General features: G+C 38.5%; 2 protein-coding genes across 7 annotated transcripts in view; one reads left to right on the forward strand and one right to left on the reverse strand.

Moving 5' to 3' along the window:
• The window catches only part of tmbim4 (transmembrane BAX inhibitor motif containing 4), a 138573-nt gene that overhangs the window by 22564 nt on the left and 99338 nt on the right, over nucleotides 1–16671 (reverse strand). The window lies entirely within an intron of this gene.
• Nucleotides 12025–16671, forward strand: part of hmga2 (high mobility group AT-hook 2) — a 36260-nt gene continuing 31613 nt past the window's right edge. Inside the window, exons 1-4 of one of the 2 annotated variants that reach the window (XM_057853872.1) lie at nucleotides 12025–12417; nucleotides 14116–14202; nucleotides 14602–14652; nucleotides 14788–15753. In XM_057853872.1, the coding sequence (XP_057709855.1) occupies nucleotides 12316–12417; nucleotides 14116–14202; nucleotides 14602–14652; nucleotides 14788–14823 (276 nt within the window). In that variant the 5' untranslated portion in view covers nucleotides 12025–12315 and the 3' untranslated portion in view covers nucleotides 14824–15753. Of the gene's footprint in view, nucleotides 12418–14115; nucleotides 14203–14601; nucleotides 14653–14787; nucleotides 15754–16671 lie in introns of those variants that run through there. The other variant, XM_057853871.1, reaches the window with a different exon arrangement.

The following is a 16671-nucleotide window of genomic DNA, read 5'->3' on the forward strand; positions in this document are numbered from 1 at the left end:
TTTAAGGAGGTGGGTTTTTGCAGTGCATATGTACTGGTTCAGGCGATACACCGTTCGATTCAAACCTTTGTTTTCAAAAACTAAAAAAGAAACATTTTGAAAACTTCCAGAGTAAATGTCTTGTAAACTTGTTAATCATCTCTTAACTATCCAGGAATACAAAAAAAATGAACATTTGTCTTATACCATTCAAAATTGTCTGTCTAAATAAATATGAAAAAAAATCTTAGGAAGGGAATAACAAAAATAAATAAAAATGGAACCTTCCTTCAGGTAAAACTACTGTTTTTGTCCACAAGCATGAAAGCTCCTTTGGGCTGCTTTAATACCACATAAATCAAATAAAAATGAAAATTGGGGAGAAGGGGTAAACCTCGGTTCACTACATTTCTTAAAGTTTAATTAATGTTAACAGTAGAAAACATACAGGTAGATGTTTCTCTCAAAGCAGCTTACTCCTTGAGTTCGAGAAATTCGCATAGATTAATATTATGCTCAGTCTTATGGAGGTCGGAGTTTCAGTAGCAAAGTTAGTGGTGTGTTCCCCAACTACACAATATTGACGTCTCTTTACATTACTTTTGTTTACTTTTATTATGCTAAGTCTTGTGCAGGTCGGAGTTTCAGTTGCAAAATTAGTGGTGTGTTCCCCAACTCCACAATATTGACGTCTCTTTACATTACTTACAGTGGCTGCTGCTGGCGGGAAAAAAACTTCTAATATCCCTCTTTGAAGGGGGCGGAGGAGGCGGCATGTTGTATTTCTGTCGGGCTGTAAATGTGTGTGTGTCGGGGGGGGGCAAGTCATCAGCCAATCAAACGTGCGTTTGAGGGGAAAAAATGGACTGGTATATTCTGCAAGTGAAAAGGGGTCAATGTTAGTCTGAACATAATGAAAGTCATGTAATTCACTGAATAATGGTAGGCTCAATTCTATCCTTACAACATATGGGGAGACAATCTAAATTACTTATAAAACTGATGTCATTGGTTGATTAAAAAGTGGTGGGGACAATTCGAGCATCCTGAAAAGTTGGTAGTGTTATGTCCCTACCGTCCCTATGCAAACCTACGTCCTTGCATGAAGGGTAGTTTTTACTGAAAAAAGGAGAATTTTAAATTGAATATTTTAAATTGAGTATTGTTCCATAACCAGAAGAGGGCGTTGTTTCCTTACCAGAAAGCAACTCTTTAACGCTTTTAATAGCTACTGATGTTTGGCCTGAGGATGTAAGTTGACAAAAATTTGTGTTTTTATACACTGACAAAGAGTACGACTGAGACACAATTTAATGTTGTAACGTGACTTCTAACCTCACACATCCATTGGAGTTCATCTACACAGCCCCCCCACCTTCAAAAACACAGTTTTCCCTCCGCTATCAACTTCCTAAGTGCCTCATCCACAGGAAGTAAGCCTGACACTTTGTGACAGAAAACACACTCTGGTTTGTGCGCTGCAGGGCAAAGTGCAACTGGGAAAAGTAAGAAGTTCATTTTATTGAGACTCGATCCCATTTGTTTGTATTTAAATTATAAGCAATGGGAATGTTTTTGGAAACAATCACATTTCAAATTATTGCGCACCGAGCAAGAGTGTTGTTTGATCGGTTGGTCAGTTTCACAAGTTTACACATAATGAATTTGTGAAACTAATTAAAATACTTTATGTATTTATTTTGAATGCACGTATACCCTCTGATGAAAAAGAATGTTTGAGGTTTATTTATTTTTATTTTTTCGTCTGACAGGACAGGCCTCAAAATCCTTAAAGCTTCCTCCTCAGGTTTTTATTGCTTTTTTTCCCCGCATTCCATTGTCCCTAATCTTCATGGATCCTGTGTTTGGTGGAATGTAAAACACTGAGTGCCCGCCATGTATGAGGAGTAGGCCAGGAATGCACCTACTTGACTGTGGTTTGTATACAGTCATTTCACAGATCCATTTGTAACCTTGCGTTTAGTTTGTCTGTTCTACTCATTAGTTTTGAGTTTTGTGGGATTCCTAATCTTTGAATTTACATTGGATTTTAGGTTGCCTTAATGTTGAATCGACAGTTAAAGTGCGTACGACAGGATTAAAAAAAAAGTCTTAAAAAGCATTATTATGTGAATTAGAATCATATGTTGAGACGATTCGACTATACAACAATTTGGCAACGCGCAGATGACAAGAAAGTAGTCTTTTAATTCGCCGTTTAGCCACGCCTACCATTATAGGGCTCTAGCGTCCCCAACAGGAGGATGACGTCGGCAGGGTCACGGTTTCATCTGATTTAGAATTCAGCCCATTGAGGGGGAATTAGAACGAGGAAAATGCGACGAAGAGAGCCGCAAAATGTCATTGTTTCAGTCTCTCTACTCCAGTATTTTTACAGGATATTCTTTTTATCGAAGCATTTTTTCCCCAATTGCAAAATAAATGGTAATGACAAATAACGGTCTTGTGCTAAATGGAATATGAAACAATAAAAATGCATTTATTCAGTACGACATGGCAAAATTACTCCATAATGGTCAAAACTGTCGACTTCAGCTTTAATGTCGCACCTCCCGAACGATATTTTATGTCACCGTAGTTAGTCAGGCTTTTGTCATTTCCCTGCCCCGGCTTCGGAGAATGTAAACAAACCAAGAGGTGTGACAGCTAGTTGACATGCTAACCCGAACCGAGTGATGTTTCAAAGTCTATTCTCGTCTTTCGAAGTGAAAAATCACTCAAAACTACCTGGGATTATGTCATACAGCAGCGGGCTTGTCGTTTGTCGTCGCCGATCGGCAACCCGCCCGGTGGCGAGCAAGTTACAGCTCGTTCCCCTGCTATGGACGGGAGAGCTCGCCGGGGAAGCAGCTGGAGAGTACCGCCGGACGAACCGGCCGACGTCGGAGGAGCGCGTAGCAGCCACATGGTCAACACGATGGTCTAAAATAATGCTTGAATACACGGCGAAGACGTAAACAAAGAGCGGTGTGCAGTTGTTGTGCAGCTAACATGGCAGGATGTGCCTGAGGAGAACTTTTCTACATGTCTGTCCATGATCAAATGTAAGTAAATAGTCCTTCATTTAAAGAAAGTTTGTAGTGTTTACTTTGTAATCGCTGTATTCGCGGCCAGATTTAACACAAAAGTTGCAACTTCTGATGGGGTTGAAAATTTGACAGAACACCGGGCACACAAAGAGGGCAATAAGCCGAGTATAGCGCTCTCCTGGAGGTGGGGTGTGCGACAAGCTGCCGGTCGTCGGCCGAGTGGCATTTTCGGTGGACAATCGGCCACAAAAAGCAAGCCACCTCCGTATTAAAACGTGTGCCATGATCCCAGTATTTGACATAATAGAAAATACGATGTTTACTCACTTCCTTGTAAGTCCAATGGTCCCACAGTAGTAGGGCTTGTTTTGGCCAATATCCGCAGTAAACGGGAACCTTTTGAAACCCAAAAAGGCTCACACCTCCCTGGTGCGGCAACAATTTTCTGCAGCCGTTTGGCTGGCGTGATGCCAAAAATAAACGACTTAATCAGCTGAATCCGCAGTCCATCTACACGCTATAAAGCAATGCTTTATTGTGAGGTGCTGACACGGGTGATGTCACATTCACATTCGTCCTAAACCCGAGACTGAAGCCGGAAGTCACTCATTTTCATGGCGCGGGATTCAAAAATTGAATATATAAAATGATCGTTTCCACACACATCCAAGCGATCCATTTCATTCAGGAGCATAAAACACCGTATAAAATATGAAAAACATGCTTTTTGGTGTCATACGCACTTTAATTCCCACAAAAGTATGAAATAAAAAAGTCCAATACAACTGAACCAGATGTAGGAAGTCATTCCTTTGAATTCCATTCGATTTTTTCTACTTAATATAAAAAAAAAAAAAGTCACATTTGAAATCCAAATAGGTACCGTATTTTTCAGACTATAAGTCACACCTGAGTATAAGTCGCACCAGCCATAAAATGCCCAATAATTGGAAAAAAACATATGGCGGAAAACACTCAGGTGAATTGAAGTTCCGCTCTGAGACCCCCAATTTAGCCAACTTTCAAAATTGTCCGATATGCATGTGTGATACATCATTGGAATGCTTAAAATCTCAATTTTCTGGGGGAAGAAAAATTTTGAGGAGGAAATTAAAAAAAAAAAAAAACAAACTTTTTAACAGCAAAACCCTATCAGGAGGTAAGAGCACGCGAGAACAGAATTACAGACGCCATGACTTTAACGAGATATTATCGCGTACCTACTTTGTTTCGATCCAAAAACTTCATGTAGCATGTATCACTGAGTGTCAAGACACAGCTGTGAATGACCACAGCTGGATTTTGGGGGGATTTTATGGGTGAAACATAGTAATATAACAAGGGTGGTAATGCAGAAATCGCAGACATCAAGGAGTGGTCGAGATTTTCTTTTTCATATATTTACCCTTTTAAACGTTTTTCTTCAAGTTTTTTTTGTTTTTGTTTGGATCAATTATTTATCATCTAACATATCGGAGAAAATGCGACAATAGCAAAAAAAAAAAAAAAAAAACAATTAAGCGATAGTTATGAGGTAGATATCTGACTTTTTTACAGACGCCATTTTTTTCATTGTGACATTATTTGTTTAAAAAAGTTTAAAATATGTGAGAGTAATTTTTTAAAGTCGTTTTTTTTTTTTTTTTTTTTTTACGAAATAGATCAATGAATGATTCTAAGCTAAAAACGACAGACATTTTAAATAATAAATATAATCAATTACCTTTGTTTTATGGCTGGGTTGAAACAAAAGCGGTTGTGCGACGTCTGTAAACGGGGGTTTTCAGGGTAAAACGGACAAATTAAAAATAGTTGTGGGGCTTAATGCACCATGAATCTGCTATGGCAGCATGTAGACATATTGTTCTATCAAACACAACAGTTGTTTTAGCTTAAAATACAGCAGTTTCTTTTAAAGAGGAGCGCAAGAGCAGAAACTGCTTTTTCAGTCTTGTGTTTTCCGGAGTATAAATTGCATTTTGGGGGGAAATTTACTTGATAAAATCCAGCACATAGAACAGATATTTCATCTTGAAAGGCAATTTCAAATAAAGATACAATATAGAACAACATGCTGAATAAGTGTACAATATGATAAAGTTACATGATGCATGAACAACAAAATGCGAACGTGGCCGGTATGTTAACGTAACATAGTTATTAAGAGTTATTCAGAATAAAGCATAAAGAACATGCTAACAAGTTTACCAAACCATCAGTGTCACTCCAAAACACACACCAAAATAACATGTGAAATGATATCATATTGTGTTAATAATTTCACTCACAAGTCGCACCCCCAGCCAAACTATTAAAAAAACTGCAACTTATAGTCCGAACAATACGGTACTTGTCCTTCCAATACGGTATTCTGGGGCACGCACCCTATCCAATCGCCTGACATCTGGATGGCTTACTTTATCTCCCGGCGTCTATATTTAATGTGTTCATTCCTTCCATGACAGTGAGGAAGGACACAGACATGGACCTCCACATTGAGATGTTGTCTTTGAAAGAGTGGGAACTAAAGAGCGCGTCCACTCCATGGAATCGACTTGAAAAGACAAAAGGCGGCGCAATGCCCCCCGGAAATCTTTTCCAAAAACGCTTGTAATCTGAGAGCAGATAGAAATAGGAATTCTTAAACAATCCAAAGTGTTTGGCAGATGGCCTCTCAGCACTGTGTGCTGTAAATGCATGACATATGTGCTGCTGCTTTGAGAGAACCCGGGAGGGACATGTCTGGAGGGGAGACTGTTAAAATGGACTTTGGGTGGCGTGGCGGTCAAACTCTCATCTGTTCCCGTGCTGTGAATAGGTCCTTTTCTTGCCTTGCCAAGAATGTGGACGTTGAAGTCACAGTGACTATTAGCAGAGGATGTACGCGCCGAAAACCGTGCAGTCCATCATGCTTACGTCGCACCCCAACACACTCTAGTCAAATTAAAGACTAAAGTTGGTCACTACTTCCTTGTAGTCAACAAAATGCTGCAAAACACTTGGACCACAATGAAAGCGCTCACACACCATTTGTCGATGACAGCCATGACATCTTGCCAGGAAATGAAGCGAAATGACCTTTTGCTTTAGAGTTTTGCTCTCAATGTTACAGAAAATTGGAATTAAATTTGTTATGCGATTCACATGGGTCATTTTTATGGCTGTCAAACGATTAACATTTTTTAGCGAGTTAATCACAGCTTAAAATTTAATTAATCGTAATTAATCGCATTTCAAACCATCTACAAAATATGCAATAGTTTTCTGTAAATTATTGTTGGAATGGAAAGATAAGACACAAGATGGATATATATACACTCAACATATTGTACATAAGTACTGTATTTTTATTATAACAATAAATCAACAAGATGGCATTAACATTATGAGCATTCTGTTAAAGCGATGCATGGATAGAAAGACTTGTAGTTCTTAAAAGATAAATGTTAGTACAAGTTATAGAAATTTTATATTAAAACCCCTCTTAATGTTTTCGTTTTATTAAAATTTTCAATCAAAAAATAAACTAGCAGCGCGCCTTTGTTGATGTCAATAATTACACAATGCTCATGGTGCTGAAACCCATAAAATCAGTCGCACCCAAGCGCCAGCAGAGGGCGACAAAACACCAAAAAACACAAGTAACAAGTGGACATGACACTGTGCTGTCATTTTAATCTGTTTGAGCGGGGCATGTGCGTTAAATGCGTCAAATATTTTAACTAGGGCTGTCAAATGATTACATTTTGTAATCGAGTTAATTACAGCTTAAAAATTAATTAATCGTAATTCATCGCAATTCAAACCATCTCTAAAATATGCCATATTTTTCTGTAAATTATTGTTGGAATGGAAAGATAAGACAAGACGGATATATACATTCAACATGCTGTACACAAGTACTGTATTTGTTTATTATAACAATAAATCAACAAGATGGCATTAACATTATTAACATTCTGTTAAAGCGATCCATGGATAGAAAGACTTGTAGTTCTTAAAAGATAAATGTTAGTACAAGTTATAGAAATTTTATATTAAAACCCCTCTTAATGTTTTCGTTTTAATAAAATTTGTAAAATTTTCAATCAAAGAATAAACAAGCAGCGCGCCTTTGTTGATGTCAATAATTACACAATGCTCGTGGTGCTGAAACCCATAAAATCAGTCGCACCCAAGCGCCAGCAGAGGGCGACAAAACACCAAAAAACACAAGTAACAAGTGGACATGACACTGTGCTGTCATTTGAATCTGTTTTTGCGGGGCATATGCATTAATTGCGTCAAATATTTTAACGTGATTAACTAAAAAAATTATTACCGCCCGCAATTCAAACCATCTATAAAATATGCCATATTTTTCTGTAAATCATTATTGGAATGGAAAGATAAGACACAAGACGGATATATACATTCAACATGCTGTACATAAGTACTGTATTTGTTTATTATAACAATAAATCAACAAGACGGCATTAACGACAAAACACCAAAAAACACAAGCAACAAGTGGACATGACACTGTGCTGTAATTTTAATCTGTTTGAGCGGGGCATGTGCGTTAAATGCGTCAAATATTTTAACATGATTAATTTAAAAAATTATTTACCGCCCGTTAACGCGATAATTTTGACAGCCATAGTCATTTGATTTCTTTTCCTGATTAGACAAGAAAACTGAGAAGAAAAAAAAACGCAATTAAAGATTTGCAAGCAGAAATTTCAGGTATGAGTGCTAAACATTTGCAGCAAAATCCATAACAACACTAACCTATAAGCATTACTGCAGTTTATTGAGTTTTCCAAACTTTCAAACTCTTCTTCTAAATAAACGTACTTGAAAAATGTAACCAGGCGCGTTAGTTCAGTTTACTCTGTTACTTTCCAGCACTCTGTACAGTATAACAAAGAATGCTAGTTTCCCAGACGGGCGCACGACAGAGTTGGCTCGACTGTTTCGGACGTATTTATTTAGCTCAGGCAGCATTCCAGTCTGGAAAGATGGAACGTCTGAGATGACGTGAAGACTAGCAAAGCGCAATAACATATTTACGTTCTGGTTTAATTGCGCTTCAACAAGAGGTCAGGCTGCACATGTGCGCCACCAAACCACCCTGAAGGTAGCTGAAGGATCTGCGCGGCTCATTGATTGTATTGGTTTGAGGCAGACGCCACTCAGTCTGTGGGGGTGGGCTTTGCACAACACCCCCCTTCCTTTGGGGAGGGGGGCGCTCTTTTTATGAATGAATACTCGCAAGAAATTAACCATGAGCTCTCAGTGGACTCATTGTAGGCAAGGGATCGAGTAGTTACACTAACAAACATTTTCATAGCGTCGCGGCTACATTGAGCTCAGTCTGGCTGATCATTTGACTACTTTTACTTGCGCGGGACAGGCTGTAAAAGCAGTTAGAGGAGATGGTGGGATCGTGGGAAAGGTCGCGCACATAAGACACTTTATTCTTTGTTTCTGTTGTTCTTGAGTAATTGAGCTCTCTGCGCATCCCTGGCGGAAAGCTTCAAAGTGGACAGTGGACTTTCCACCATGTGGACATCTTGCATTTCTTGAGTGAAGATATGCAGAAAATTTGACACATCTTCTCATGTTTAGGTGCCATTGACGGTGATAGACGGCTAACCGTTAACTGCCCGTACTCCTAGTTAAACCCGATTGGATGTGCTGTCAATAGTAGCCAATGGGTTGATCATACTGTGCAGTACAAAGGAGGAGAATTGTCAAATCTCATATAAATTAGGGCTGTCAAACGATTATAATTTTTAGGGCTGCAGCTATCGATTATTTTAGTAGTCGATTAATCGATGAACCATTAGTTCGAATAATCGAGTAATCGCATAAAAAAAACATAACAAATGTAAATACCTGAGCTGAACCTCAAACGGTATAAAAAATAAAGGAGGATCTATGTACAACAAAAGAACAATTGGCTAACTTAGATGACAAAAGTCCGCTAGTTCAAATGCTATAAAAAGCTAACTTTTTAACAATGATCTTAACAAATGGTTCAGACACATATTCCCACAAGAATGGGCTAAATATACCTATAAACTAAATTACAAATGCATTAAAAAAACATTAGCTCCAACAAAAACGTAGCTTATGTTGGTCTTCACAGGGAGCACCTGGATTCAGCCATGTGAAATGAGGCAGACTAGAAGGCAATGTATCCACCTAAATCAATAAAACTAAATGCAAACACTTTCAAAATAAACCATTACAACGCCACTTTAAACGAATACTCGAGGCAACAAAACAGACATTTATTCTGGAAGTTTTCAAAAATGTTTCTTTAGTAGTTTTTGAAAACAAAGGTTTGAATCGAACAGTGTATCACCTGAACCAATGCACGCCAAAGTTATTATCTGTCGATACGGATTCATTTTGCATTGATCATTTAGCCCAGTGTTTTCCAACCACTAGTGTGCCGTGGCGTAGTGTCTGGTGTGCCGTGGAAAATCATGCGCTTTCACTTTAAATTTTGGGGGGATATTAAATTTACAAATGTGCAGTTGCTCAGTGTCTGTGCTGTCGAATGGTCGGTAATCATGCAATACTCTTCCATATCAGTAGGTGTCAATAGATAGCTAATAACTTTGTTTGGTGATGCGTAAGAGGTAAGAGTGGAATTGGGGCTAGCGACCTGTGGCTAGCTAGCAAAATTATAACGGTGACAGCGATGGTAAAGGTTTTTATAACGAATCAGAAATGGACAAAATTCATTGACATGCGATTAAAAGGAAGCAAAGATTATTTGGTCTTTTTTGTAAAGCTATAAGCAAAAGCTATCTTTTATTAGGATTTATGCTAAAATTGAAAAACAACTGAACATAGCGGGATTAACTTTCAACAGGGATGCACTGATACCAACTCCAATATAGAAGCCGGGGTGTCACACCGAGTGAGTGAAAATTAGAGCTGCAACGAATAATCGATTAACTCGAGTAATTCGATTAGAAAAAAATGATTACATTCTACTGCTTCCAGTATTCTTTTAATTAAAGTGCCGTTGTAATGGTTTGTTTTGAAAGTGTTTGCATTTAATTTTATTAATTTGGGTGGACACTCTGCCCCCAAGTGCCAACAGGGAATTTGACATAACTCATTTCATATGGCTAAATCCGGCTGCTCCCTGTTAAGACCAACACAAGCTAAGTTTTTGTTTGCGCTAATTTTTTTTTCAATACATTCGTAATTTAGTTCATAGGTATATTTAGCAGTTTTTGTGGAAATATGTGTTTGAAGAGCATTGTAAAAAAAAAAGTTAGCATTTTATTGTATTAAAGCTAGAGGACTTTTGCTATGTAATTTAGCCAGTTCTTTTGTTGTACTTAGATCCTCATTTATTTATAGTTTTTTTACACCGTTTGAGGCTCAGCTCAGGTATTTAAAATTTGTATGTTCCTTTTCCGATTACTTGATTATTCGAACTAACTAGACACGACTTCATAAAGTTAATATAATCTACAGAAATTAATCATTTTTTTTGCCAGTGGCGTGCCTTGAGATTTTTTTTCATGACTAAAGTGTGACGTTGGTCAAAAAAGGTTGAAAAAAAATAATTTAGCCTATCAATTAATTAGGTTCATATTCATGAGAAATGTGGCCCAATTTGCCTCGTTCCCGCAATCTGTTTGGTCTTATCAATGTCCATGTTATCAGAGGCGTAGCAAGGGTCCCCGGGGGCCCCAGGCAGCAAGCAACATGGGGCCCTTCGAGCATGTGGAAGTAAGGGGACAGTTGGACTTGGAGCAATAGAAGAAAGAGTAGCAACACAAATATACCGCTATCCGATGCGGAGGTATATACCTTTGTGTGAAATCAGTAGTCAGAATGGCCCTACGACCCACCAAATTCAAATTATTCCGTAAAAACCACTGATTGGTGGACTACCGACCGAAATGAGTATTACATTTGCTAATAAAATTGTTTAGGATTATTTTAGATGCATTAATGTTATATTTTTCTTATAGAGTATTTGACGAGGAACACGATAGAACCATTAATAGACTTTTTTGGGAAAAAAAAAATCACCATTTGTTTAAGTAGTCACATGAATAATGAGGTGGCCTGTGAAAATCAACATAAAACAACTTGGCAAGGACTTTCAAGAGAGTACTTAGTGAGTCACTCTTTAAACAATTACTGTTTGTGGTATTAATAGCTGATTTGACTTTCTTAAACATGTGTAATCTAGGTGACATGGTTAGTGCTGATTAGGATTGGTAACAGAATCATTAGATAATCTGCAAAATGATTCCATGGTATAGAAACACTCCCTACACTTGTCGCTGCGACAGTGCAGTAAAGCTGCGCGTGCTATATCTGTTGGCCCTCCTGGGGCCCCTGTTGGCTGGGGGCCCTAGGCAATTGCCTAATGGGATGCGACGCCTCTGCATGTTATTAATGTACATGCAGGTTATGCTGTTATAGCGTCCCTACCAATGTTGAGACCAAATCTACGGCCTTGACTCAAGTCATTATATAATGCAAATAAGGTTGCTTAAAAGTTGGTGGGGACAAATTGAACATCCTGAAAAGTTGGTAGTGTTATGTCCCTATATCGTCCCTATGCAAAGCTATACGCCCTTGCTCCAAAGTGCTGCAGTGTAACAAAACTCCTCAATGATTCTCTTCCATGTGGAGTCTGATAACATCAGACCACCAATAAAATGAACTTTCCTTTCAATGGCCGTCCACTGGTCGAATTCCATTGAAACGTGTGAAAATGTGAATTTGATTCATAAATGCGGTCTGTCACGTCTGGCCCACTGCCAGGAATCAGTCTTGCGTGTTTTCTCTGGCCCCATTCCAGAGCCCCCCCATTCCCAACTCCTCCTCCTCCTCCCCTGCCCTGCGCTTCCACCCACGGGAGAGGTGATTTCGTCCTCTTTTTCCCTCCTTTTTTTTTTTTTTTTTTTTTTTTTTTTTAAACCTCATCCTCAATGAGTGTTTTTTTCGAGTGGACCGTGGATGCGGTTAGTATGCTTCTCAGACTGTCCGTGCCGCGCTGTCACGCCTCGCCGCTGCTCCACGGTCTCCCCCGGTGCCGCGGTGGTGCCTTGTAAACCGAGCTGAGTCGCTTCTCCTCCGGCGTCGCATACTCGGGTGTCTTGCTGTGCCCCCCTAAACCCCCGTTGATCACCGTGCCCCCAAACTTCCATGCTCATTATATTTTAATCCCGCCACCGATTTCGCACTCAATTGGATATTCAAATCGATCCTAGGAGGTTTTTATTTATTTTTTCGAACGGAGAAGCTACCGGGAGTCATGAGCGGACGCGGGGACGAGACCGGTGAGAGCTCCCAGGAGCCGGCAGGAGCCGTGGAGCCCCAAAAGAGGAGACCGGGGAGACCGAGGAAACTCCAAAAAGTCAGTAGGCCTATGACTTCATTTATTCATTTATACAAACATAATAATCATGCGAATCTACATATTTCTATTCGAACAAATTCATTCCTTCCAAGTCCAAAAACAAGCACACCATTGCAGTGTGTAACGTGACTCTAACCTATTTGACATGTTTGTGTAAGTTTAGAGGGAAAAAAGGGAGGAATGTGCCTATTTCCAGTCTGGGCGGTTTAATTAGATACATCCGTGAGTGGAATCCCAGACATGACAAGTGGGAGATTTTGGAACATGTGCATGTGTAAAATTCGCTGTAATTCATACCAAAAACAACATCAGTGTAAGAATTTGAAACATGTTTATTGGACAAATGTGGTAAACCCCACAAATAATTTGTGTCGGTGTTTGTAAAACTTTTTTTTTTTTTTTGTCATAATGTTGTCCCTAAGAGGGCTGCTTTGACTGTAAACATCATATTAGGGCTGCAGCTATCGAATATTTTACTAGTCGATTAATCGATGGACTAGTTAGTTCGAATAATCAAGTAATCGGATAAGGAACATGAAAAATTAAAATACCTGAGCTGAGCCTCAAACAGTATACATTTATTTAAAAAAAAAAAAAAGAGGATCTATGTAAAACAAAAGAACAATTGGCTAACTTACATAGAAAAAGTTCACGCGCTTAAATGCTATAAAATGCTAAAGTGTTTTTTTTTTTTTTTTTTTTTACAATACTCTAAACAAATGGTTCAGACACATATTCCCATAAAAAACGGCTAAATATACCTATAAACTAAATTATGAATGCCTTAAAAAACATTAGCTCAAACAAAACCTGAGCTTACGTTGGTCTTAACAGGGAGCAGTTGGATTCAGCCATGTGAAAAGAGGCAGACCAGAGGGCAGTCTATCCACCCTAATCAATAAGACTAAATGCAAACACTTTCAAAATAAATGATTACAACGCCACTTTAAACGAATACTCGGGGCAACAAAATTGAATTTGAATATTTTTTTCTAATCAAATACTCGCGTTAATCGATTAATCGTTGCAGCACTACACCATATACTGTACTCTAACAAATAGATAAACAGCTACGATCTCTCAAGATAATCAAAAATTAAAGCAATTTGCAATTGTTAATATAAATTTTGTCAAGAAACGGAGTAAATGCACAAGATTTGCTTTTGGGGGGCACAAAATGAAGTAGTGAGTCTTGAGTTTGACACCTGTGGTCACAATACTCTAAAAAAAAATGTGCATCTGGGACACAGAGGCATTAAAGTACAGAAAGTCATTGACTTGTGCAAATAATGAAAAGTGTAATACTGGCACAACATGAATGTGCTAATTGTCACCTTTTGCACAGATTGTTAATGAATACTAAGGATCGTGTCAACTATTGTTTATGGTTGGAGTTGAAATATATATATATTTTTAAAGTAAAGTTGCATATCTGAGGGAATAAAACACCTCCCAGTGTCAGCCCACACATGCACGCAATTGTTGCACACACTCTTTTGTCTGCGCTGCTCTTGACCCATAAAGCAGTGACCAAATGGGAGACCACCACCAGTACATGAGCACATGCTTGAAAAGGGACCCACACAAGAGGGGTTGCTTGGTGTGTGTGGTGTGAGCTGAGGTAGGGATGGCGGGGGCTCCCCGCTTTTGTTTCCTGTTCTCCACACCCATGTCACACTCCCTCCTTTCCCGCAGGAGCCGAGCGGAGAACCTGTCCCCAAGCGACCAAGGGGCCGCCCAAAAGGAAGTAAAAACAAGGGCCCCTCCAAGGCAGCTCAGAGGGTGAGTGCCAACACCTGAATGACACACATTCACGATATACAGTCTCTATATGTAAAAATTGGATCATTTCTTCAGTCAATTTGCTGTGAAAATTTGCTGTATCTCTGCTCAGCCATATAAAGCACACTGATGATTAATTAAACAGGGTGTTGTCTTTCCCTTTGACCATCAAATATCTCCATTAAAAATGTAGCAGGTTGAACTGGAAGTACAGCATACAGACTTGGGCCAAGCCTTGTAATCGAACATCATTATACAAATGACTGAGTAACATAGCGCCATTATTGAGCAAATAAACTATTTCACATCCGAGTGATTGTGATTATGATCATCTGTTTCGCTTCATTGTATGAATCGGTCTTGAATTTTGTATGATATGGAGGCATGATGTTTCCACAGAAAGCCGAGGCAACTGGGGAGAAAAGACGCAGGGGGCGACCCAGGAAATGGGTAAGTTGTTGAAAAAGTTGCTTTTCACTAGGCCTGAACAATATTTGAAAAAACTATTGCTGCTATTTTTTGGGGGTTAGCGATATATTGCAATATTAAAAAATATATATTTTTTAAAAAATTATTTTTTACTAGATGACTCGAATAGCTGTTTGGAAAGACTTTGGATGACTCACCATGACCACAGTGTACAGTATTCCAACGTTTTTCAAAGTTAAAAGGGACCAGAACCCGCCGCGATAAGTGAAAAATGGCGAAGTAGCGTATACCCCCCCGTTTTTTGTGTGTGTGTGTACTCTATGTATTTAATCAGATTTAGCATGGAAAGAGCTACATACATGTTTTTCTCACCTTTTTCCTCAAAGTATGATTTGATAAAATGTGTATATAGATATATATATACTAGGGCTGTCAAAATTGGGCGGTAGTTAATTTTTTAAAATTAATCACGTTAAAATATTTGACGCAATTAACGCACATGCCCCGCTCAGATTAAAATGACAGCAGTGTAATGTCTGCTTGCTACTTGTTTTTTTGTGTTTGGTGCCCTCTGCTGGCGCTCGGGTCCAAATGATTTTATGGGTTTGGGGAGTGAGCATGGTGTAATGACATCAACAATGGTGAGCTTCTAGTTTATTTTTTGATTGAAAATTTGACAAATTTTAATAAAACGAAAACATTAAGAGGGGTTTATTATAAAATTTCTATAACTTGTACTAACATTTATCTTTTAAGGACTACAAGTTTTTCTATCCATGGATCGCTTTAAGAGAATGTTAATTATGTTAATGCCATCTTGTTGATTTATTGTTATAACAAATAAAGCACTTATGTACCATATGTTGAATGTATGTATCCATCTTGTGTCTTATCTTTTCATTCCAACAATAATTTACAGAAAAATATGGCATATTTTATAGATGCTTTGAATTGCGATTAAGTACGATTAATTAATTTTTAAGCTGTAATTAACTCGATTAAAAATTTTAATCGTTTGACAGCCCTAATATATACTTTATATATATTTATATATATAATGGTTTTAAGCACTTCAAATTTAATAATTATGATCAGTTTTAAACAAGAATAAAGTATTGTAGTAGAAAAATGCTTTGCTTTATTAAATGCTTCTGTTTACCTAACTTGGCTGTGAGTCTTGGAGTGACATGTGGAAATTACAAACTCCTCATGATCACTTCTAGCGTTTATTCTATATGTCTCGAATGTCTCCACACCCCAAACACACACGCACACACATTCATTCCAACCCGCGCTTCCTTGCAGAAACTGTTTAACATGTTCAACGATGATAGACACATTGCTGCCTGTGAGAAGTCCGCTTCTTTGGCAAGATCAAAGACATCGTTAACTTTAATAAGCAAGGGTCGCAGTGACTGAGAGCTGGGAGAGGGGGTGAGGGAGGCTGTGCAAGCGCATGAAGCAGAACAAAGATTTGTGGATTGAAAAAAAAAAATGGAAAACTATCGCACGTCCATGTGATTGGACTATCGTGCATGCGCACATCGCAATGGCGATGTTTAAACGATATACCGTCTAGGCTTACTTTTCACTGCTGAAATTGACAGTGAGAGATGTCCAATCCGTTTCAACTGGGAGGGCGCACAAGCTCTCAGGATTTTTTTTAAGCGATCTAATACAGTGTTTTTCAACCTTTTCTGAGTCACGGCACGTTTTTACATTGGAAAAACTTGCGGCAAACCACAAATCAAAAATGTTTCAAAATTACTTTCTGTACAGTATATTTAATGAAAAACTTTCTCAGGATTTATACTTACACAGTGGGAAACTTGCCTGTTTAGATGAATACAAAGCTGATATCCTGGCAGGAATTTACTTAAACAGTCTCCCTCTGTTTTTATTTTTTATAGCAGTTAGGCTTGAAAAGCTCAGAATTATCAGACAGGGGGACTTTAGCAATGTCTTTAACCGCATCAGGGCCGAGCATCTTGCTAACAATGGCTTTGCAGGCAGGTAGTATTAATTTCTCTGCCACTGTGT

The sequence above is a fragment of the Corythoichthys intestinalis genome, chromosome 13 (genome assembly GCF_030265065.1).
Source record: "Corythoichthys intestinalis isolate RoL2023-P3 chromosome 13, ASM3026506v1, whole genome shotgun sequence".
NCBI lineage: Eukaryota > Metazoa > Chordata > Actinopteri > Syngnathiformes > Syngnathidae > Corythoichthys > Corythoichthys intestinalis.